Source organism: Hevea brasiliensis, chromosome 17 (assembly GCF_030052815.1).
Source record: "Hevea brasiliensis isolate MT/VB/25A 57/8 chromosome 17, ASM3005281v1, whole genome shotgun sequence".
Lineage (NCBI taxonomy): Eukaryota > Viridiplantae > Streptophyta > Magnoliopsida > Malpighiales > Euphorbiaceae > Hevea > Hevea brasiliensis.
The window spans coordinates 1,718,078-1,742,166 of record NC_079509.1 but is presented as its reverse complement, the minus strand read 5'-3'; the positions used below and the strand labels follow the sequence as shown (position 1 = coordinate 1,742,166).

The window sequence follows — 24,089 nt, the reverse complement described above, 5'->3', positions numbered from 1 at the left end:
ATTATCACTTATTATTAATATCATAAATACTCAACTCAACTCAACTAAACTAAACCTTTATCCCAAAAATTTGAAATCGGCTATATGGATTATCTTTCTCTACTCTAAACGATTTTGGGTTAAATTATCGGAAATGTGCAATGTTTCTAGGTCATGTTGTACTACTCTGCTCTAAGTCAATTTAGGCCTACCCATTCTTTTCTTTCTATCCTCTAACCTAATGTGTTCTACTTGTCTAACTGGAGACTCTGTATGTTTACACTTCACATAACCAAACCATCTCAATCTTCCTTCTCTCAACTTATCCTAAATTGGCACCACTCCTACATTTTCTGTAATACTCTCATTACGAATTTTATCTAGTATAGTATAGCTACTCATCCACCTTAATATTCTCATATCTGCATCTCTTAGTTTAGACACATACGACTCATTCAGTGCTCAACACTTACCTTAACATTAATATTTAATGATAAATTTTGTTTTAATATTTAATTTATTTATGATTAATATCATAAATAAATTAAATAATAAAACAAAATTTATCATTATATTACTTATATTTTTATTATGCAACCAAATATAAAATTATAATGATAATTTTATTAAATTACATTACAATTTTAATTTTATTACATAGGTGATTATATTGGATTATATTACGTTCTACCAAATGTAACATAATATTAAAAATATAATATTTATCATTTACTTATTATAATACATAGAGTAAAAAATATAATTTCACAAGAAAAAAATATTTAATTGTAGAGTAAAAAAAGTAATGTCATGACCCAACCTATGGGTCGGATGGGCACTAGGACTGTAACACCCCTGATTTTTTATATATTATTATTGGGCTTCGTGTAGGTATCCTCAATTCGCGGAAATTCGACAGTTGTCCGGATCTGTGAATTTCCCCGCATGCACCATCTACCGGAAAAGTCTCCGAATTGGATCGAGGCTTTGGCTACCCCACCATTGTCAGGCATCCCGAGCGCGTTCCCGAAGTCGGAATCGGCAAAGGTAAACCCGAACCTTGCTTTTTCGTAATTTTCTAGTGCTTAAATAGGATTAAAAATCCATAAAATATTCGTGGTAGCTTAGAAAATTACGATTCTTTTTGCAATAGCTTAGTAATATTTCTAAGGACCGCGGGGCAGAGTTTTATAATTTTTAGAGCTTATTTGAGCAGTTTTTTTGCAAAAATGGTCAATTATAAGGACTAAATTGAAATATTACATACTGTGATGGATGATTGATTTGATGGGCCCAGGAGGGGCTGTGTGTTATGATTGAGCTGTGGATATATTGATTGTGAGTATAGAAGTGTGTTTTGAGCACTTTTGCAGGTTGGGTAGGTCCTAGGTATAGGAGAGACTTTGCTGGATTTTCGGCACGACTTAGGACGTACTGGTCTTTTTCTTTGTTGTATTGAGTCAAATTTGTATTAAATAATTGTAATATAATTGTCAGGTGAGCCGGGACAGCCTTCTTCCTCCGCCCAGCCGCCACAGTGATTGTCGTCAAGTCTGTGAGTAAAATATTAATTTTAATTGTAATTTCGATATTATTATATGTTCAGCATGCCCATGCATCACTTATATGCATATATTTATGTAGTTAAACTCTAGGCACGATTTATGATGCATTGATAACTGTTAAAGTGCCATGATGTTGTTGTGGTAATTTGGAGCAGTGTGCGTGCGTTGGCGTGCGTGTGATGTGGTGTGGACTATGGATAGGACGGGTAGTCACGGCTTGAGTTCTTCGCTGGGACCCGATCCTTCGAGGGGTAGTCACGGCTTGAGTTCTTCGCTGGGACCCTCGATTTGGTTTATTAAGCGAAAGTCCGGCTTGAGTTCTTCGCTGGCACCAGGTTGGATTTAAGAGAGCTGTATAGGGGATCAGCTCCCATATGTTATGATTGATGCTACAGGGTGCGTGAGTGCTCCAAATTACCTTTTTGATGTTATGATGTGAAAATATTGTTGCTGTTGCATTTCACTCCACAGGTTGCATTAGTGCTAGATAGTTATAGAGATTATGGTTAAAATTGATATTTTACTCTCTGAGTCGAACGCTCACTCCTGTTCAAAAATTTTTACAGGCCACAGGAGGATATTTTGTTCTGGGTTAACCTGCTTTTCTACCTCGCAGGTTGTTTATCAATATTTGTGTAATTTTAATTACTCCTAGAATTTCCGCATGTGTTAGCAGTAATTATTTGAATTTGGTCTGTAATATTATTATCATGTTGGACCTGTAAACTTAATATCCTATGTCTGTTTTGATGGATTGGATGAGGGAGCTGAGCTCCCATTTATTATTATGTTGATGAGTATGTGGAGGGTGAGCTGAGCTCCCCAATTGACTATATATTGTGTTTACAGGTCGGGTGAGTCGAAAACTCCCCGTTGGTAAGTCCATTTTATGGCCGGACTCTGTCCGTTTGTTTTCTTGAAATTGGGCCCAAATGGGCCTTAGAGTTGGGTTAATGAATAGTTAAGGCTTACTACGGGCCTCGGGTGCTTTAGGCTGGCCCAGGTCCTAGTGCCGGTCCGGCCCATAGGTTGGGTCGTGACAAATGTGGTATCAGAGCGGACTGTGGGGACGGCGATACGTAACGCCTACAGGTACCGAATGGGCCCAATATGTAAAGGACAGTTTCAAACCTTTCAGCGCGCTTTTGGGAGCGAAACCTCCCAAGGGACAAATCCGTGAGGCCCACGGGCCAAAGCGGACAATACTGACTGGGCTGGGCTGGGTCGTTACAATGTGGTATCAGAGCTTAGGCTCCAGATTCATAGGGAAAAATTATCTAAGTATTGGGAAGAGTCTACTAGGAGTCACATACGGAGTATAGGATTCTGTTTCGTCTTTTCCTGTAATTCTTTGTTTCTAGATTCTACGTTATACCTCGGGAAATATAAGATTACCTCAGTTAGTGTCTTGATTTTCGTGGAGTACACAGAAATGTGAAATAGAGTTAGTAGACATGTGAGATCTATCATGAGGATACGTACTCCAAGAAATGTTATATTTTTGTCAATGGTGTGCCCATTTCGTGTAAGACACGAGTACATAAAAGTGAGTCTTAAAAGTACAGTTGCCCTAGATAAGGATGAGGATACCACTATCGGTAACATCGAGATGACCCAAATGTAATAAGTTTGTGATAATAGAAGATTCGGAGAGATAAGAAATTAGGAGACCTAGTCTGTCAGACGTATCGTAGTAACTATACAATGTTCTCGATGTCCGCTCTGTGTCGCAGACACTGATGCACATGAGATTATTGTGTAGAGTCGCGTGCATCCCCGTGGTGCTCCATAATGAGGGTGTTTGAGATGGCTTCTGCTTTGGTACAGCTTATGCTAGAACGAGTTCTATATTTGCAGAGGAGTTGGGAACTCTGGCTAAGAGTCTAGAGTTAGAATATTGAAAGGTCACGGTTGGGTGATAACTAGAGTCGGACTGGCTACTCAAAGATGAGTTAGAGTTACATCAAGAGTTGCCATCAGACCAGAGGTTTTGGACTAGTTGCAAAGTAAAGGTGACACTTATAGAGTGAGAATAGTATACCTTGTGTGTATCAGTATGGAATAAAGTACAACTCTACTACCTAGAGAAGGTCGAAACTATGAATTGATGATTTATAGAGCTATGATATGATAAAAGAGTCATTAACTTGACATGGTTCTGGCAAGGTGGTAGATGTAGTACCTTTGTTGCAGCAAGTTAGGATATAGTCCTATCTTTTCAGAATGGATCGAAGGTTATTACTGATAATGATGACTTATGGAATAGTATCCCAGATGGGACTATAGAGTGTGGTAGAGAGTAGTTGGCTCGAGTATCCTGGAGAGGATACAAGTTCCATTATACGAATCATATATAATCAGATCACGATGGATGTAAATCCTTTGAATTGGATGACGGGTTTGGGTGCCCGAAATCTTAAGTTTTGGAATTGAGTAAACATGGAAAATAATTATAATAGTGTTAAGAGTAATAAATTAGCGAAGATAAATCACAGAAGGCCAATGGATAAAGAAAGTGCAGAATGAAAGTTTGGGCAATTGATTACAGATGCAATATAATCTAAATGCTAGTGGAAGTACTAGCTAGAGTGGTCAAAGGACCAAATCTGAGTAGCACAGACATATGATAACGCGATAGAGACTCTGAAAGATATAGTTAGCAAGTACAGCTATTATGTTAGGAAGAAGAATGGAACCAGGGATAGAATAGTCAAGTTCTATTTTGGGTAAGACAAAGGAAATAAATGAAAGGACAACCTAAAGAGCGCATAATAAAAGGAACAAAGTTAAGATATAGGATAGGCTAAATGTTATTCTTGGCAAGGAGAATGACAAGGATGGAAAACCCAAAATGGGACCACATTAGTGAGAAAAGTGATGGAGGTATGGAATACAATAATAATGAGTAAATGTTAGAAGGTGTGCGATGGTATTGCGGACTACCTAAATAGGTAGAGAAAGAGAAGTTAGTAAGCAGTAAGTTGAATAAAAGTCAGTCTAAGAGATCAAATAGGTATGATGAGAGGAAAAGAATGATAGATAATGACACATAGGTTTTAGGTTAGACTTTTGAGATAGTGAGAAGGTAGTTAGAGGTTCGTTATGAATGTCGGCAAACATTTTTAGTGTGATCAACAGAATCACTTTGTAGTGAAGCAATAACGACAGGACAATAGTAGGGGTAGAACGAAAAGTGACAAGTCTGGATGGTTATAAATCACTAGAAAGTTCAAGGATCAAATTAATGACCCTAGATAAGGGTGGAATTAGTGTTGAAAGAATTTATTAGTGAGAGAAATCTTTCAGGAATCAACAAAAGTTAAGGGCACAATAAAAACGATGATAGATATGAATCATAGGTCGAGTATAAGTAAAGTTAATAAATTATAAAATATTATGTCAAGAAGGAAAATTATACTCAGAAAGGGTTCATGCAGATGAGACCTTTTAGGTAGAGCATAATTGTGCTAGGAGCTGATGAATTTTGGAGAGAAAGACCAAGAAACTTAGGTGAAACGTTATAATATGACAATCGGGTGTAGTTTAATATAAGAGGATATTGTCTTTCTTTTCAAGTTTAGCTTGTGCTTTTGGTTCTAGAAGGTTATATAAGGAACATAAATCGAGTCAAGGAGACCTAGTTATTGAGAGTTTAGTAGGCACAAATTTATACATAATTTCTGATATGAGAATGACAAGAAGTGCATACCTAGTATTAAGTATGAAAGGACGAACAGAGTAATGACAGGAGTTAAATTGAGTTAGCTACTAAGGCTTGCAACCTGCTTTTAAACTATGAGTGGAGGAAGTACTATTTATGGTTGAGATTCAATAGATGAAATTGTTGCTGATGGGTAATTTGAGGTTGAAGTTTAGAAAGCTATGGGCGATATATGATTATATTAAGGAGAATGAACACGTGAAGTATCTTGTTTGGAATTAAGGCATGACACATATTTCCTACAAATAGTGTTAGTTCAGATGGAACTTATAGTTTATGGGGCTCATATTCATCCAGGATAAGCAATTTCCTACTAAGGCTGATAGGGAATGATAATGTTCTGATAGTTAAGTTGGAAAAAAGGGGATACAAGAAAAAAAAAAAAAAATTTCTATGGGTAATTATAAGTGTTACATAAGGTGAAGAATGTGCTGGTAGGAGTAAATCATAGGGTTAGAATTCTTGAAGTAATGAAACTAGTATTCAAGATAAGACTAAGAAATAAAAAGAAAGTTAAAGTTGATGATGGGATAGACATCTTTGAAGGAAAAGGTGTAAGGATAAGATAGGACTAAAATTAAGGAATAAGTACAGCAGGTTGAAATGATACCAACAATACCAAAAATAGGAAAAGGGAAGTGGATAAGATGCAAAGGACAGGAAGAGAGCTCGATAGAGTTAGTTATAATGATGAGGATAAGGAGTGTCTAACCACTGCCCCTGTGTTAACACTACCTATGAGCGGTGAAGGATACACCGTGTACTGTGACGCCTCCAGAGTTGGCCTAGGGTGTGTTTTGATGCGGAATGGAAAAGTAGTGGCTTATGCTTCAAGGCAGCTGAAGAGGCATGAGCAGAACTATCCCACCCATGATTTGGAAATGGCGGCTGTAGTCTTTGCACTAAAAATCTGGAGACACTACCTGTATGGTGAAGTGTGCGAGATATACACCGACCATAAGAGTTTGAAGTACATCTTCCAACAGAGGGATTTAAACTTGAGACAGAGGAGATGGATGAAGCTTCTGGAAGACTATGATTGCCCCATCCAGTACCACCCTGGGAAGGCCAATGTAGTAGCAGATGCTTTAAGCAGAAAATCTTCTGGCAGTTTGGCGCACATTTCAGTAGAGAAGAGACTGTTGATTCAGGAGGTACATGAGTTGATGGATCAAGGTTTAATCCTAGATCTTTTAGATGAGGGGGTATTGTTGGCTCACTTTTCAGTGAGGCCAGACTTAAGGGACAGAGTTAGAGTTTCCCAGCACAGAGACCAACAATTGATGAAGATTATAGAAAGAGTACAGCAAGGTGAAGGTGGTGAGTTCGGATTTGCCAATGATGGCGCCCTAGTGCAAGGTTCTAGGATATGTGTGCCCGATGTGGACAACCTCAGGAATGAAATCATGCGAGAGGCACACTACACACTGTACAGTGTCCACCCAGGTTCCACCAAGATGTACCATGATGTAAAAGATAGCTATTGGTGGAATGGCATGAAGAGAGACCTAGCAGACTTTGTGTCCAAGTGCTTGACTTGTCAGAAGGTGAAGTTTGAACACCAGAGACCGTCAGGGAAGCTGCAAGAGCTCCCTATCCCAGAATGGAAGTGGGAGATGATCACTATGGATTTTGTGACTGGGTTGCCTCGTACCACGCGAGGATATGATTCGATATGGGTAATTGTAGACCGCTTGACCAAATCAGCTCACTTCTTACCTGTGAAGACTACATATTCTGTGGCACAGTATGCTCGGCTCTACATTCGAGAAATAGTCAGATTGCATGGAGTTCCGGCTTCCATAATATCTGACAGAGGGCCCCAGTTCACTTCTCGGTTTTGGAGAAAGTTGCAGGAGGCACTTGGCACACAGTTGAACTTCAGTACGGCTTTCCACCCTCGCATGCACTGACAAATTGAAAGGACAATCCAAACACTGGAAGACATGCTTCGCATGAGTGTCTTGGATTTTGGAGGTCAATGGGATGAGCAGCTAGCTTTGGTAGAATTTGCCTACAACAACAGTTACCATTCTAGCATAGGAATGGCACCCTATGAGGCATTATATGGAAGAAAGTGTAGGTCTCCTCTGTGTTGGACAGAAATGGGGGAAGCGAAGGTACATGATGTAGACCTAGTGCAGTACACTTCAGAGGTAGTTCCTTTAATCGTGAACGATCAAAAAAATTTTCAAGAGGCGTAAGAGTTATGCACCCTGCACGAAGGGATGTGGAGTTTGCGTGGCGACTATGTATTTCTGAAGGTTTCTCCAATGAAGGGAGTCATGAGATTTGGAAAGAAGGGCAAGTTGGCACCTCGGTATATTGGACCTTTTGAGGTTACTGATAGAGTTGGAGCAGTTGCCTACCGGTTGGAGCTACCATCCAACCTCTCTCACGTTCATCCCGTGTTTCACATCTCCATGCTCAGGAAATACATTCCCGATCCTTCTCATGTACTGCAGCCGGATGTGATAGAGCTAAAAGAGAACTTGACATTTGAGGAGCAACCTGTAGCCATAGTGGACTACCAAGTGAGACAGCTGAGATCAAAACAGATCCCTATGGTTAAGGTTTTGTGGAGGAGTCAGTCAGTGGAAGAGTGCACCTGGGAGTCAGAACGGGACATGCGTAGCAAGTACCCCTATTTGTTCAATGTATAATCATGTGCTTTATTTTGCCTTGTGTAAAATTCGAGGACGAATTTTCTGTAAGGGGGGAAGAATGTAACACCCCTGATTTTTTATATATTATTATTGGGCTTCGTGTAGGTATCCTCAATTCGCGGAAATTCGACAGTTGTCCGGATCTGTGAATTTCCGGCCAGACAGACCATCTACCGGAAAAGTCTCCGAATTGGATCGAGGCTTTGGCTACCCCACCATTGTCAGGCATCCCGAGCGCGTTCCCGAAGTCGGAATCGGCAAAGGTAAACCCGAACCTTGCTTTTTCGTAATTTTCTAGTGCTTAAATAGGATTAAAAATCCATAAAATATTCGTGGTAGCTTAGAAAATTACGATTCTTTTTGCAATAGCTTAGTAATATTTCTAAGGACCACGGGGCAGAGTTTTATAATTTTTAGAGCTTATTTGAGCAGTTTTTTTTTGCAAAAATGGTCAATTATAAGGACTAAATTGAAATATTACATACTGTGATGGATGATTGATTTGATGGGCCCAGGAGGGGCTGTGTGTTATGATTGAGCTGTGGATATATTGATTGTGAGTATAGAAGTGTGTTTTGAGCACTTTTGCAGGTTGGGTAGGTCCTAGGTATAGGAGAGACTTTGCTGGATTTTCGGCACGACTTAGGACGTACTGGTCTTTTTCTTTGTTGTATTGAGTCAAATTTGTATTAAATAATTGTAATATAATTGTCGTGAGCGATGCCTTCTTCCTCCGCCCACCGCCACAAAGGATTGTAGTCAAGTATGTGAGTAAAATATTAATTTTAATTGTAATTTCGATATTATTATATGTTCATCATGCCCATGCATCACTTATATGCATATATTTATGTAGTTAAACTCTAGGCACGATTTATGTTGCATTGATAACTGTTGAAGTGCCATGATGTTGTTGTGGTAATTTGGAGCAAGCAGCGTGCGTTGGCGTGCGTGTGATGTGGTGTGGACTATGGATAGGACGGGTAGTCACGCTTGAGTTCTTCATGGGAACCCGATCCTTCGAGGGGTAGTCACGCTTGAGTTCTTCGGGACCCTCGATTTGGTTTATTAAGCGAAAGTCCGCTTGAGTTCTTCACTGGCACTGTGTTGGATTTAAGAGAGTCAGATAGGGATCAGCTCCCATATGTTATGATTGATGCTACAGGGTGCGTGAGTGCTCCAAATTACCTTTTGATGTTATGATGTGAAAATATTGTTGCTGTTGCATTTCACTCCACAGGTTGGATTAGGGCTAGATAGTTATAGAGATTATGGTTAAAATTGATATTTTACTCTCGAGTCGAACGCCACTCCTGCTCAAAAATTTTTACAGCCACGGAGGATATTTTGTTCGGTTAACTCGCTTTTCTACCTCGCAGGTTGTTTATCAATATTTGTGTAATTTTAATTACTCCTAGAATTTCCGCATGTGTTAGCAGTAATTATTTGAATTTGGTCTGTAATATTATTATCATGTTGGACCTGTAAACTTAATATCCTATGTCTGTTTTGATGGATTGGATGAGGGAGCTGAGCTCCCATTTATTATTATGTTGATGAGTATGTGGAGGGTGAGCTGAGCTCCCCAATTGACTATATATTGTGTTTACAGGTCGGGTGAGTCGAAAACTCCCGCTGGTAAGTCCATTTTATGGCCGGACTGTCCCGCTTGTTTTCTTGAAATTGGGCCCAAATGGGCCTTAGAGTTGGGTTAATGAATAGTTAAGGCTTACTACGGGCCTCGGGTGCTTTAGGCTGGCCCAGGTCCTAGTGCCGGTCCGGCCCATAGGTTGGGTCGTGACAAGGACTTATGCCAGCCTAAAGCCCCTGAAACCCGTAGAAAATCTAACTATTTCTTAACCCAATCCTAAAGCCCATGTTGAACTCAATTTCAAGAAATTAATCGGATAAAGTCCGGCCATAACATGGAACATTCAACGGGGAGTTTTTGACTCATCCGACCTGTAAGCACAATATATATATAACAATTTGGAGAGTTCAGCTCACCCTCCATATACTCATAACAATACTATTTCAAATTGAAACTCAGCTCCCTCATTCAACCCAATAATCATCCATACATACTCATATATCATGCCTACAATTCTGGTTAATACATACATAACATATCCAAATGAATACATCACTAATAATAATAATACATGCGGAGTTCTAGAACAGAGTAAAGGTACAAAATATAATTAAATGCTAATAGTAGACATGCGAAGAAGATAGCAGGTTAAACTCAATAAAGGACTTCCTGTATCCTGGAAAAATAGGTGAACAGGAGTGAGCGTTCGACTAAGAAAGTAAAATACCTATTTTAAGTACAATTTCTATAGCTATCTAAAGCTAATGCATCTTAAAGAGTGGAATGCAACACTTTCATAGTTTTAATACAAATCATATCGTAAACAATAAAAAGGTAATTTGGAGTACTCACACACCTACATAATATTCAAACAGTACATATATGGGAGTTGATCCCTTATGTAGCCCTCTTAATCCAATCTCTACCAGCGAGTACATCTCAAGCTAGACTTTCTCTTAATAGTCCAAATGCGAGGGCCAGCGAGATCATCTTGAGCCGTGCCTACCCCGACTTATCCATATCCGATATCACATACCACATGCACGACAACACACGCACACTACTCCAAATTACCATAAAACAACATCCATAACATTTCATCAAATAAAGATGCAATATAAAATATGTCTAGTATTTAACTACATAAATATATATTTATAAGTGATGCATGGGCATGCTTAAATATATAATAATATTGAAATTATAATTAAAATTAATATTTTACTCACAGACGTAAACCGAGGTCAATGTGGTGGCTGGACAAAGGACGAAGGCTGTCCCGGCTCACCTGACAATTATATTACAATTATTTAATATAATTGACTTAATACAAGTTTAAAATGAACCAAATCACCCTAAGTTGTGCCGAAAATCCGGCAGAGTTCTTCCTATACCTAGGACCTACCCAACCTGCAAAGTAGTTCAAATCACACTTCTAAAGCCACACATGATCTCAACAACAACACATGGCCCCTCCTGGGCCCTCCAACTCAAGCAAATCTCACATAATCTAAAAATTCAATATTATAGCTCTAAAAATTCTAAAATTTTATCCCGCGGTCATTAGCAATATTATAGAGCTAATGCAAAAAGAATTATAATTTTTTAGCTACTGACGAATATTTTATGGAATTTTATTATAAACTTAGCACTATAAAATTGAAGAAACTCAGAGTTTAGGTTTACCTATGCCAATTTTGATGTTTGGAACGCATCCGGGGCATCTGAAAATTATGGGGTAGCCTATAACTTTGGCCCAATTTCAGAGTAATTCTGGCAACTTATCTGCTCAGCCCGAAATTATATATTCGGGCGACGATTGAATTGCTACGAAATGAAAGTACCTACGCAAAGCTCACAACACCAGGAGTTAGACTAAAATATTTATATTTACATATAAAATAATTATTTAAAAATTAAGGGTGTTACAGTAAATTTTTTAATCCATTTTAAAAAATGTGCCTAATATTATTCTTATAATAATAGTTTTAGCGTATAACAATAATGCATATGCACATAGTTTTAAAATATTTTTTAATTATTAAAAAATAAATTAAAAATATTATAGACTACATTGTAATTTAAAAGCAAAGCAAATTTAATTATTTATTATTTATAATTACTAAAAACTCTAAATAGATATTTTTTATTTTTTAAAATAATAATAAAAATTATTATTATTATAAAAAGAATAATAATTTTCATCGAAATCTTATCATTTTAAAGTTGTGTTTATAACAAAAAAAGTATGAGAAATACTGCTCAAATATATTAATAATTTGTTATTGCTATATTTTCTTTATTATAAAATGAAAGTATGATATTCAATGTTGGTGTACAAAGTAAAATTCATTTTATCATATAATAAAATAATTTTAAAACCATTTTAAGAAAAAAATAATAATAAATACAAATTAAATAAATTAAAAACAATTAAAATAAAAGTAAAAAGTAAAAAATTATTAAAAATATCATTTATTTCTGGACATATAAGAGGTTTAAATATTAAAATAAATAAATAAAAATTTAATTAATAAAATGAAACATTTAAATAAAAATTTAAAAGGGATTAAATATTCATTATGGTTCAAAATATTCAATTAATTAAAAAAAAAACTTTAGAGTGTCAAAATATTCATGTTGTGTCTTGCAAAATTTAAAAAGGAAGTATTTATTTTGGTAATAAAATAAAAAATTTTAAAAAAATAAGACACCAAAAATAAAGAAATTGAAAAACGTTAGTGTAAGAATAATTAGATATAAGTTTAATATTTTTTTAATATAATGTTAGTGTAAGAATTAAAATTTATTTTCTCATAAAATAAAGTCAACTTAAATTTAAGAAAAATGAAAACTTGTTTAATTACAAAATAAAAACTTCATTTTTTTTAAATTCAATAATTGTTATATATTAAAATAATTTTTTTAAGAAATGACGTAAATTTTAAACTTCAATTAATGAAAACTATTTTTAATCAGTCTTAATAAGTTTTTTTTTTAAAGTAAATTTTTATTAATTTTAAACTTTAACTAATGAAATTTTTGTTTTGTTATAAGTCTTAATATTTTTAATTTGAAAATCGAGATTTTTTAATTTGTGGTGAGATGAACTATCTTGTATTCAATGGCTGTATTTCAGTGAGTGGTGAGACTTGTTATAGTGTCTTGTAATCAATCAATGGCTCTCTCCAATTCAGATTTTCATTGAAGGAAATAGGGAGATAGGATAGGGGCAAAGGGGACATTTTACTATTTTTAAAAACAATAAAAATATGTCCTGATTTAGTTATATATAATAATAATACCAAGTTACAAAGTTTTAAAATATTGTTGTTGGAATAAGATTTTAAATTTAAATGATAATATGAGCTAAATAAATTCAAAAAATAAAATAAAATAATAAAACAAAAATGCCTTGGAATATTACTGTTGAGTTTTGGGTGGTGAGAAGAAAAAAATGAGTAAATTAAAAAGAAAATATAAAAAATGAACAATGACCGCTCTACCCCCAAGTTAATAATTTTATTAATTAAAACGACTATACCAAGCACAACAATCAGAGAGATAAGAGCTATTTTCAAACATTAATGGCTAACTACAAATATAATTGAAAGATAAATCAAATTAAAATCATCAAAGAAGTTAAACTTAGTACAGTTCAGTTCTGTTAGCTAATACAATAACTCATATGCCTAACATCCCCCAATCTTCCTTTACCTTTGAAAACAACAATAATGATAGCTAAGTGCATCAATTAGTTAACTATTTGGAGGAAGATTGATTCAAGAGGTTGTTTTGGGAGTTGATGCACACAATATTTTCTAAACTTACCATACAAAATTGGTCAGGAATGTACCTTTTCCTATCATCTGAATAAAAAGCACACTCTTCTGGTAATGGTATTGACTTCAACCCACAATCATTTTCATTCAGATATTTAGTGGTGAAGTCCTCTATCGGATGGATTTCAAATGCAGGTTCCACCATTGATGTCCCATAGGAACAATAACCATCCGCTTCTAGAATTGGTTGCTGATGAACATATATAGCTTTTGAAATTCGGTAAGTCTTCCAATGGAGGGAGATCAGAAAATATATCTTCAAACTCCTGCAATGGAATTGAAATTGGATTAGGCTGCTCATAATCAGCAACAGTATTTGTGTAACCTTGGGAATCACCATCGTGTTCTACATTCACATCAACATCTCCATCATCTAACTGTGCAGGTTCCTCATTTGTATGTCCACTTATGATGGATTTCTCAGTTCTCTTGTATATCCTACATAAAACCCAATCATCCAACTGCGGCCACAGAAAAAAAAAATTAACTCTAAAAATTATATAAGGTCTCAAGTTTGAGCGTTAATGAACTGAAACAAGAATTTATATTAATGAGAATGCAGAGAGGTAAGAAAACTAGAAAGCAATACCTTCTTGTCATCGGCACTTCTTCTGATACGTGAGGGAGCATCACTGACCCTATATTCATGCATTATCCAGTTAGTTTTTGTGCTACTTTTAGGATCTCCACTGTAAAAAACAAGTGCCTTCCTATATCCAACCACAACATCATCATGCTTGACAGGTCTATCAGCTCCAGTTGCCTTCCAGTATCCATTACGAGCTGCCCGCTTTGGTCTACTTCCATTTTGATACTTCTTTTCCCTTGGTGTAAAAAAGTACCATTCATTCTCCCCATATTTTCTGTACTCCTCTGTTCACCATATCATTCAAACAACAATGTTAATTTTCGTATCCCAACAATTTCAAAGATCTTATGTTAATATATAAACATAACTTACAAATTCGCAAACATGGGAAAAAAAATACATTCATAAAGAGATTTTGTTAAGATGAAAGTACCTGCAAGATCCCAGGGGTTGTATTTATAAAGGTTAACATCCACGATCTTGTTTCGAGGTAAAGGCTGATTGTTTACCTTGTTTCTCAAGTAATAAACAATGAGCTCTTCGTCTTTAGGGCAAAACCTATACCCAGGAGGAAAAAAAATCAAAATAGTCAACATCAAGAGCGTTGTTGTTGACGTTTTCATGAGGTGGTAGTAATCTTGGTCGTTTGGAAGTGGAAGAAGAAGAAGGAGGCGAAGCAGGAGCAGAGAGGGTTTTGGAAGGCAGTTGATGATGACTGACGGTAGAAGGAGCCCAGTATTGTGGCTGAGTTACCTCCATAGTTGGACTCTTTCGAGGAGTTTTTTTACAGAGGAGATTGAGGCTTAGGAACGTAAGAGGCTTTAGAATTGTTTTTCCTCCTTCTCTGTTATTATTTTTTTTTTTTTTGTGAATTTCTTTATATATGAACAAGATTTTTAATGAAATTAAAAATAATAAAAAGATGATAAAAACCGATGAGATAGAATTTCAAAACCTAGTATTATCTAAACCAACTAGGTTTAGAATCTTAATATTTATCTCATTATATTATATTAAAAATTCATTTCTTTTCCTTTTCCCGGACAAATAGCTATACCCAAATTGAGCACCATTATCCTCTATCTGGCTTTCTGGATAACGTACTTGTTTACGCTTTGTTTGTTTTCCTATAATTTGTTGGTTTGCCTAGTGTAGAATAGTATTATTGATGGTGCTCATAATTATTAACGTGAGCAGCTAAGCCAACGACGTACTATGAATCTGTTTTTAAAAGAATAGATGCCTTCTTCAATTCTTTCTCACTATCTTTCCCATTAAATGGAAAATAAAGGTTTTTCCTTCATTTATGCCCTGGATTCAACAAGTTTCTTGAATTTGGTTAATACTTTTTTCTTTTTTTAATTCTTCTATCATTTAATTGGACAATGTGATGCAGTTTTTTGATGGATCTTCAGATGTGGAATTGAGATTACCACTTGGAAGCCAACATTTTCAGAGTTTCAGAGATATATATCTGAGGATGCTGATGGTACCTCCTTAATTGTCAGACTACAATGCTCAGGGCCTCTCAACACACTTATGGAAACCTGTCATCTGTTTGAGAAGGTAAAGCCTGCTGAAACAATCTGGTTTGTGATGCTAAGTGCATATGGATTATATTTTCTATATATTTAGAAATTTTCATATTTTTCTAAACCTTTGATTTGATAACAAGGTTCTTCCTTCATGCAGATTTATAGATGATGATCAGCTTGTTATCAACTTGAAGAAGCAGGACACGGATTTGAAATGGCCTGACATTGGGAATCCTTGACAGCTGGAGCTATGCAGCTTCTCAAAGGGACATCAATCTACATTGTTGGAAGTTCAACTGAAATTAACCAAACAGTGGCTCGAGAACTTACAGTTGGTCTGGTATATTAGTCTATATTCCGTTGGGTTTTAAAACTTGCATTGGTTTGACAAGTTGATTATTAAAGTCTCCATGTTCCGCCTTGGTTTCCATCTATAGTCACTCGCATATTATGTATCCAAACATCAACAACAACTGAGCCTTATCTCAAACTAGTTGGGGTCGGCTATATTATGTATCCATAGGTACACTTATTGCTGGTAGTGTGATTTAACCTGCATTAATCTTAACGGAGTACCGTTTAGCAGCTATCGTTAGTTATTCAACTAAAATCTAAATCCAGCTTCTTTAGTTACCTAAATCACGTTAAAAGACTATTTTCTTTCTGTTGTTTCATTCTCAGTTTACATGTTACTGGCTCATGTATTGGCCTAGCATTATCCAAACTTATTCTGTAATTATAACAGTAGGCTCCTTACACATCTAAAATAGTTGTAAATTTGTTCTGATATCATGTGCTGTTTTAAGAGATGATTGTTTGAATTTTCAGGTATACACCTCTTGATACACAGGAGTTGGTAGAAACATTTTTGAAGCAAAAGATTGATTCGTGTGAGTATTTTGGGTCCTCCATATTGTTAATGGTCATTAAGTCCACTAAAGCAAGCTTCATAAGTGCACATTCAAATGTACAGAATGTTATTGCCATGTATGAACAAGATTTTCAATAAAGCATATTTTCCGTTAGTTACTCCTTGTCTTTAGCGACGTTTTCATGAGGTGGTTGTAATCTTGGTCGTTTGGAAGGTCCGCTAATTGATGAAGTGGAAGAAGGAGAAGGAGGAGAAGATGAGTGACGGTAAAAGGAGTCCTGTATTGTAGCTGAGTTGCCTCCATATTTGGACTCTTCTGAGAAATTTTTTCCAGAGAAAACATTGACGCTTACGAGTGTAACAGGCTTTAGAATTCTTTTTTCTCTCACCCTTTTTCTGATTTTTTTTTCTTAATATTTTATATATGAACAAGATTTTCCATAAAATTAAAAAAAAAATAAAAAGATGATAAAAACCGATGAGATAGAATTTCAAAACCTAGTGTTATCTAAACCAACTAGGTTTATTATCTTAATATTTATCTCAATATATTTATTATATTAGAAATTTTAGGAAATTATCTGATTTTCTTTGTTTGAGTTGGATTACAATTAATGGTAGAATCAAATCATTAAACCTCATCCACTTGTAACCAACAATAATAATGTTTTTTTTTATTGAAAAAAAAAATTATATGTATAAAAGGGAAAAAAATTTTAATATGAGACATTTAAAATTTGGATGAATTTGAGGTTTTAAAATTTGAAGTAAAGAAATATTAAGATTTTTTTTCTCTAATTGAAGTTAATCTAACGATCATTAAATCTAACGATTTTTTAATTTAATGTATACTAAAAGATAAAAACTGAAAAATATATATAAAAAAAATAATGTAAAATTTAAGACTTTGATATTTAAGTGCTTATAAATAACTCATATTTATTTAAATAATTGAATGTAAGGGTTTGATAAATTTTTAAAAATATAATTACTAGCTTATAGATAATTAATAAAATATTTATTTATTATATTTTGTATTGGTTATAAAATTAAAATTATTTATAAACTGTAATGTTATTTTTTATTAATTGACAAAAATAACCTTTAAAAAATTGCAGTTAGACAGTGGTTTATTTGAACTAAACCAGTGCTGCTCATGAGCTGATAGGATCCTCGTTTTGTTATTTTTTTTATTTCAGAAAAGTCATTAAGTACTTTTTCAATTGATAAATATATTTTTTAACATCTACCATTAAAATGTTTTTAAAATAATTTTTGCATATTAATTTTTTTAACAAATATGATATAATAAATAAAAAAATTACACATTTATTTCAATAGTAAATAAATCATATGATATAATAAATTAATAGTTATAAATTTATTTTAATAACAAAACTTTCAAAAGAATTTTTTTAAATTTTATACTAACCTTTAGGAATGTGGATTTGGAGATCAAATTGCCTTTATTTTCTCAATATATATGTAATCTAAACAAGGTAACTTTCATTCTTCAGAGCAGTTGCTTATTTAAGAAGCTTAAATACACCGATTTGGTGCAACTTTAGCAATGCTAATGATGGAATGACAAGGCAGCATTCAAAAGCACAGATGAATATTTGGGTTTATACTGAAAGGACTCAATTTCCTTTCCCACTTTGATTTAGCAAAATTCATACAACACTCATTACATATTACCCACTACTATTCGGCATAAAAACCTCATATTGAGATTTCAGGTTTCATCATCTGAAAACAACGCAGCTAAAGAGACAATAGTTCCATTTATACAAGCTTACAAAATGTAAACCATCTTTCAAAAGTCACCAAACCAAGACCACAAGGCCAACACAAGTTCCAGGTTCCATGTTTATTTATCAACAAAAGAAAATGCTCAAAATATGATAAATCCTTTCTCCTTTAAGCTCTCAACTGTTTCCTTTAAGCTCACATCCAAGGGTATGAAGTCAATACCCAGGCCTTTTGCTTTTTCCTTGGACACCTGATATGTTGGCACATAAGGTTTATCGTCCACACACCTGCAAAGGTTTCACAGCAAGGAAACTAATTTAAAAATCTACAGCTACTACAACAAAAAAGAAAAAAGGAGAATACAATTGTCATGTTTCATTCAAGCGCTTTTTGGACAATGAAATTTAAGAAATAGTTACAATGCTACAAAATAAATGGAGGTGCCAAATTATAACATAACCACAACAAATATCAACCAGCAGCAGCGACAATATGATGAAATTCTCAAAAGAAAACTGAATGTACACATTTTCATAAGTATTCAGCAAACTCTAATTCTGGTCTCTTTTTTTTACCCTCTTTGCTTATTCCTTCATATTGCACACTGCACCACACCATGAAACTCCTCTATCACATCATGGCATGATGGTCTGCAAGGCATTCAGCCCCTATAATCCAATGTGTATCCGCGGTCCACACACTCTTTCTTTACCTTCTCTAGGAGCTTTAATGCATTTTTCATAATATAATGCAAGCTAGCATTAACTTAGAGAACTTTTTCAGTTTTCCTTCTTTCATCTCCTTAAAAAAAATAATGGTTCTCTATGTGCTTATCAACTACCATAAGAATGAGAGGACACATGAATAATGCATAAAGCAACACAAGAATGGCTAGAGAGTAGTAACAGCGTTATCCTTGGTAATTCCTGCATGGTTTACCAAGTAACATGTGCAACTTGATCAAAACCACACAAAACAAGTGACAAGTGCCATGGACATAATCAGTTGATATAAATACCCTTGATTAGGAAAACATAACAGTAGAAAAAGACTTACTTTTCTGGAAGTTGGAAATCTGGGTAAAGCTCTCGCAACATATTCACTACCTCTGAGTAGTGTGCAACTCTCTCAACCAAACAGTATCGTCCATTTGCTGACGGAATCTCTAATGCTTGAATATGTGCATTGGCAACATCTTTAACATTTACCCATCCAAAAGTTGCATTCGGGAAAGTGTTCGCTCCTATCATTTAGTTAAGAGATGAGAAAAATATGCACACACTTTCAGGAATAAGAAAACTATATTACCATATAAGTATGAACGGCATTATTTCTTGACAATATGCAGATTATCAGTTAAAGACTAGATGTTTCCGAAAATGATAATTATATCTTAATTGCTCTGTTCTAGTGATAGAATAGCTTCCAATATTTAATTTTCTCTATTCAGACTGATACTAATATTGGTATCATGATGTAACAGAACTGCCAGCATCAAGAAGCAGTTGTTTGGAAGACTAACAAAATAACACAAATATATACATACACGTCCTTTATGTCGATTATCTCCAAGATTATCCAACCCAATTAACTCTATATTGGTTCTTTCTAAAGGGCTATTAAAGAAGAAGAGATAAATGCCAAATTTATACATTGGTTCTTTCTGAAGGGCTATTAAAGAAGAAGAGATAAATGCCAAATTTATATACAAGATAACAAATTTACAGTTGCTAGCATAACTATATACCTTTTACCACGCTTAAAATTGCAGCAGCACTTGTATTAAGAGTTGGTTGTAGGAGAGGACCAATCACCATTGCCGGATTTATAGTAACCAGGTCTATGCCCTTCTCTTTTGCAAATTTCCATGCAGAATTCTCAGCCAAGGTCTTTGAGACTACATACCAAAGCTAAAGCAAAAATAAAAGAAGAAAATGATTATTGAGGAATACCCTATACTAGAGAATTAACAAAGTACAAATATTGTTATTCAATCAATTAAGCACTGAAGCTAGTGGACAGTAAATTATTTAATGGCCCAGAAAGAGAGAAACCATCCATTGCATACAACTTTGGTATTGAAGTAAAATGCTGATTTAAAATATTAAAGCTTCATTTCAACATTCGCCTATATTTGATCCGGTTCAATCCACAATGATAATGTAGAACCATCAATCATATAACAAAGGAGAAAAAGAAAAATGTAGTGCACTCTAAAAGCCAAACCACAAAGCAACATGGAGGACTATATGGGTCAGAGGAAGGAAGACCCTCTCTCTCTCTCTCTCTCTCAAGGCGGGGTAGCATGTCATGAATTCCTTTCGTGATAGATATGTTTTGGAACTAATGTTTTATGCCAACCCTAGACCCCAAACATATCAATATGTGGACTAACATTCATGAAGCCAGCCCATGCTAGGAGATAAACATGGTTTAGTTATCATTTTGATGAAGTATAAAGAATAAAACTAGACAATAGTCATGAGCAAGATTTGGTGACCATAAATTTAAATATGCAAGCAATTGGCTTTTCTGGTAGATGATTTAGAGAATGTGCTTACCTTAGATTCCTTGCAAAAATCTGGATCAGAAAACCAAGTTTCATCAACTACTACCTCTGGAGCTCGAGGTTTTCCATTGAAAGCAACTGCAGCCATAGATGACGTCAAGACAACTCGTTTGACTGATGGGACTTTTGCACATGAGTTAAGAACATTAAGTGTTCCCTTCAATGCAGGATCAATTAATTCAGCCTGAGATGAGAAGATAAGCATTAGAGAAGAAGTTTTACACATTAAATAAAACAAATGGATATCCAGTTAGATAAAAAATAAAGTTGCACAAGTCTTATGTCAGACGTTCTTAACACTTGGTAGAGAGATACCACAATGGTTCTACTAGGAATATTGCCACCAATTTGTTAAGCAAGACGTCTTTAATATAGTCAATTACAAAACCTACTCACTTTTAACAGTGAACAAAGAATAGAAGGAAGCTTAAAATAGAAATGCAGACCATAATTTGGCAAAAAGGCAGGAAAAAAAAAAGTAAAAAAAAACCCAAACATTAACATCTAAGATCCTTGACCCTAAGAACAAACAGCTTTAACAAGAAGGGAAAAGTTCCCAGAAGAAAACAACTACATAATCAAACATTTTAATAAATTAAATTAATAATGCAATCATGGATAAATTTTGAATCAGATACCTATTCAACACTGTGAAACTTGACATAAAATATATAAGGCATTGCATAGTCTCAATATTCCAGTAGTCGTGAGCTACTGCATATCCTCATTATTCCAATGGTTGTCAAAATGTGATCAGAAGCTCAAGAGAATTTTATCATCTCTCAAAAAATAGAAGAGGACAAGCAAGTCGGGCATTCCCAACCAAATCTCTTTGTGTAACACCTTAAAAGCTGAACAGCTTATAAAAAGATGGTAATTCAACCATATGGTGCAAAGCAATAACTGAGATTATTTGCTAAAAATCATTGAATGTTAAACTCAGGTGGCCATCATAGATTTCTGTTGAATTTGAGAATTCAGAAATCAACAAGAACACTAAATGGATTTTGCAAGAGTTCACCAGAGCAGTAACACACTTTGAATATCAGTATATATCTGTTAGCTTTTCATTATCATATCAAAAGGTGCTAATTACAAACTATACATTTGACATTGACAAAACTGCCCAATCCTGTCTTTTTGTAAGGAAAACAAATGTGAAAATAATTGTGGGAAACCATTAAGTTTCTTTCTAGCATTCATGAAAAGTAATGTATTGCATGTACAAGAAACAACATGCATTTTCATATGAGCAAGAACATAAAACTAACCTGTGGGTCCTTAACATCATGATAAAAAGGAGATGCAGTATGGAAAACACCTTCACACCCTTCAACAGCAGCATCAAAGGAACCTTCTTCCAGTAGGTTTGCTTTAAACAGCTGAAGTCTCTCCTCAGCTCCTTCAAGTGCGCGTAAGTGTTCAGTCTTTCTGGGATCATCTGCAGGGAAAAATAACAGAAAGCAATTAACAAAGCATTCAACCGGCAATCTTTTCTCTGTTTAGATAAAGCCTATGATGCAATATAGGCGGGCTCATCCTGTCATTATCAACCAAACTTGTGGGTAAATATCATATTATAATATATCTTAAAGTACAGTGGAAGGTATTACATTTCAGAGCTTGCACACTTTTAACTTATTATGGGGACTATAGTTTAAATTGAAATTAAAAAGAAAATGTTATATCCACAGCAGATTTGACAAAACAATCACGTGCTATATTTCTTCCTAATTACAGTTGCTGTTTGTTCAAGAATCTGAAAGGTCTTGAGCTTGTTCAAACTTAATCACTGTATTATTTTATAATACAACATAAATAATACTTGGATTCCTTAAAAAGGTTTTGAATAACAGATAAACTAATTCATTTCCTCGAGCCTAACGGTGGAAAACGATTACCAACTGAATTTTGTACAGCTATTTATCCATAATCAAATACCTAATCGAAATTAAATGATCTAATCGTTATAAAACAAATTATCCAATTGCTATGTACATCTACATATACAGAAATGAGAAGCAAAAAAGAAAAGGGAATCGGATGAAGAAACAGATGAGTACGAACTTGGATCACGAATAGAGGCCTTGACGGTGTAGCCACGGAGGAGAAGGAGCTTCACAAGCCAGGAAGCAATGTAACCGGAGGCCCCGGTGACGCAAACGATCTTCCCTACTCCACTGCTCATTTTCGTTGTCTCTGTTTCCTCCACGTTCTGGCTGCTCAGTTCACCCGATATCTATCCTCGTTTTATAGCCATTTTTGGCCATTACAAAAGTGGTAACGGTGCCTCATAATCACGCTGTGGTTTCGTGTGCAGGGACGTATCACGCTGTGCTTTCGCGTGCAGGGACGTAGGCAATAATTTTTCAACAGCGATGACTTAGCCGGTGATGCAGTTGATGACAAGCATTCCTTCAATTCATTCCTTTTATCATCTGATAAAAAAATTCTAAATTGACAAATACGACAAGTTTATATGCCGTTTTTTGGTGTGGGCTATTTAATAATATTATTTTTAAAAAAAGTACATGTATTTATAAATTATAAAAAATTTTACACATATACGATTTAATTAAAAAAATAAAAAAAAATTAAATGAATTTGCTAATCAATGAACAATTGAATTATATATATATATATATATATATATATATATATATATATATATATTATTAAGTATAAAATTATTAAAAAATTTTAAGAATTTAATTTAATTAAGTTTAAATTAACTAAATAATAACATAGTAATGTAATTACTAAAAAAATTAATATATAATAAAATAAATTTTATTATATATTTTTATTTATATAAATTTAATTTTTCATTATTGATGAGATAACTATTTTACAATTAAATTTATAACTTTTAACCTTAAAATTAAATTTTAAGAAAATTCACTTATCAACTCAACTAAAAATTGTTAATAAAATAAAATTTAAGTTTAAATAAAAAATTAATCTAAACAATCAAATCAAATTTATTAAAATTGACTGTTATTTTCAAAATTCTTTCAAAATAAATACTTGAATTTTTAAAATTAAAATACAAGTTAAATTATTTTTAACTATAACCTACCTCACTTGATGAATATTTACTATAACTTGCCTTTTATAATTATTATTACTAAATATTTTATTTTAATTATTGTACGACTCTTAGAGTATCTATTACAGATAAAACTAGATTTTAAAAAAATTTGAAGGACAAAAACAAATAGAATTAAGAAATTTAAATTTATATAAATTATAAACTTAGCTTGTAATTTATCACAACCAAATCTATGGGCCGAATCGGCACTAGAACCTGAGCTAGCCTAAAGCCCTCGAGGCTCGTAGTAAGCCTAACTATTCCTTAACTCAACTCTAAGGCCCATTTGGGTCCAATTTCAAGAATTCAACCGGACAA

The 24,089-nt window shown here is 34.3% G+C and overlaps 2 protein-coding genes and 1 long non-coding RNA gene across 3 annotated transcripts; 1 reads left to right on the top strand and 2 right to left on the bottom strand.

Annotated features, from left to right (window-relative positions):
- Window positions 1–928: 928 nt before the first annotated feature.
- LOC131175366 (uncharacterized) lies at window positions 929–2,553 on the top strand. Its single transcript, XR_009145474.1, has 3 exons — window positions 929–1,026; window positions 1,477–1,534; window positions 2,111–2,553. It is a non-coding gene; the product is annotated as an uncharacterized LOC131175366 (long non-coding RNA).
- A 10,936-nt stretch (window positions 2,554–13,489) lies between these two features.
- On the bottom strand, window positions 13,490–14,576 carry LOC131175474 (NAC transcription factor 32-like). The gene is made up of 3 exons (XM_058139878.1): window positions 14,387–14,576; window positions 13,954–14,237; window positions 13,490–13,825 (listed from the first exon to the last, which is right to left on the bottom strand). The coding sequence occupies exons 1-3, from the start codon at window positions 14,574–14,576 to the stop codon at window positions 13,490–13,492; spliced, it is 810 nt and encodes a 269-aa protein (XP_057995861.1).
- A 3,401-nt stretch (window positions 14,577–17,977) lies between these two features.
- On the bottom strand, window positions 17,978–23,132 carry LOC131175338 (phenylacetaldehyde reductase). Its single transcript, XM_058139146.1, has 6 exons — window positions 22,748–23,132; window positions 21,952–22,121; window positions 20,673–20,864; window positions 19,859–20,021; window positions 19,168–19,354; window positions 17,978–18,398 (listed from the first exon to the last, which is right to left on the bottom strand). The coding sequence occupies exons 1-6, from the start codon at window positions 22,866–22,868 to the stop codon at window positions 18,254–18,256; spliced, it is 978 nt and encodes a 325-aa protein (XP_057995129.1). The 5' UTR covers window positions 22,869–23,132; the 3' UTR covers window positions 17,978–18,253.
- Window positions 23,133–24,089: the final 957 nt, after the last annotated feature.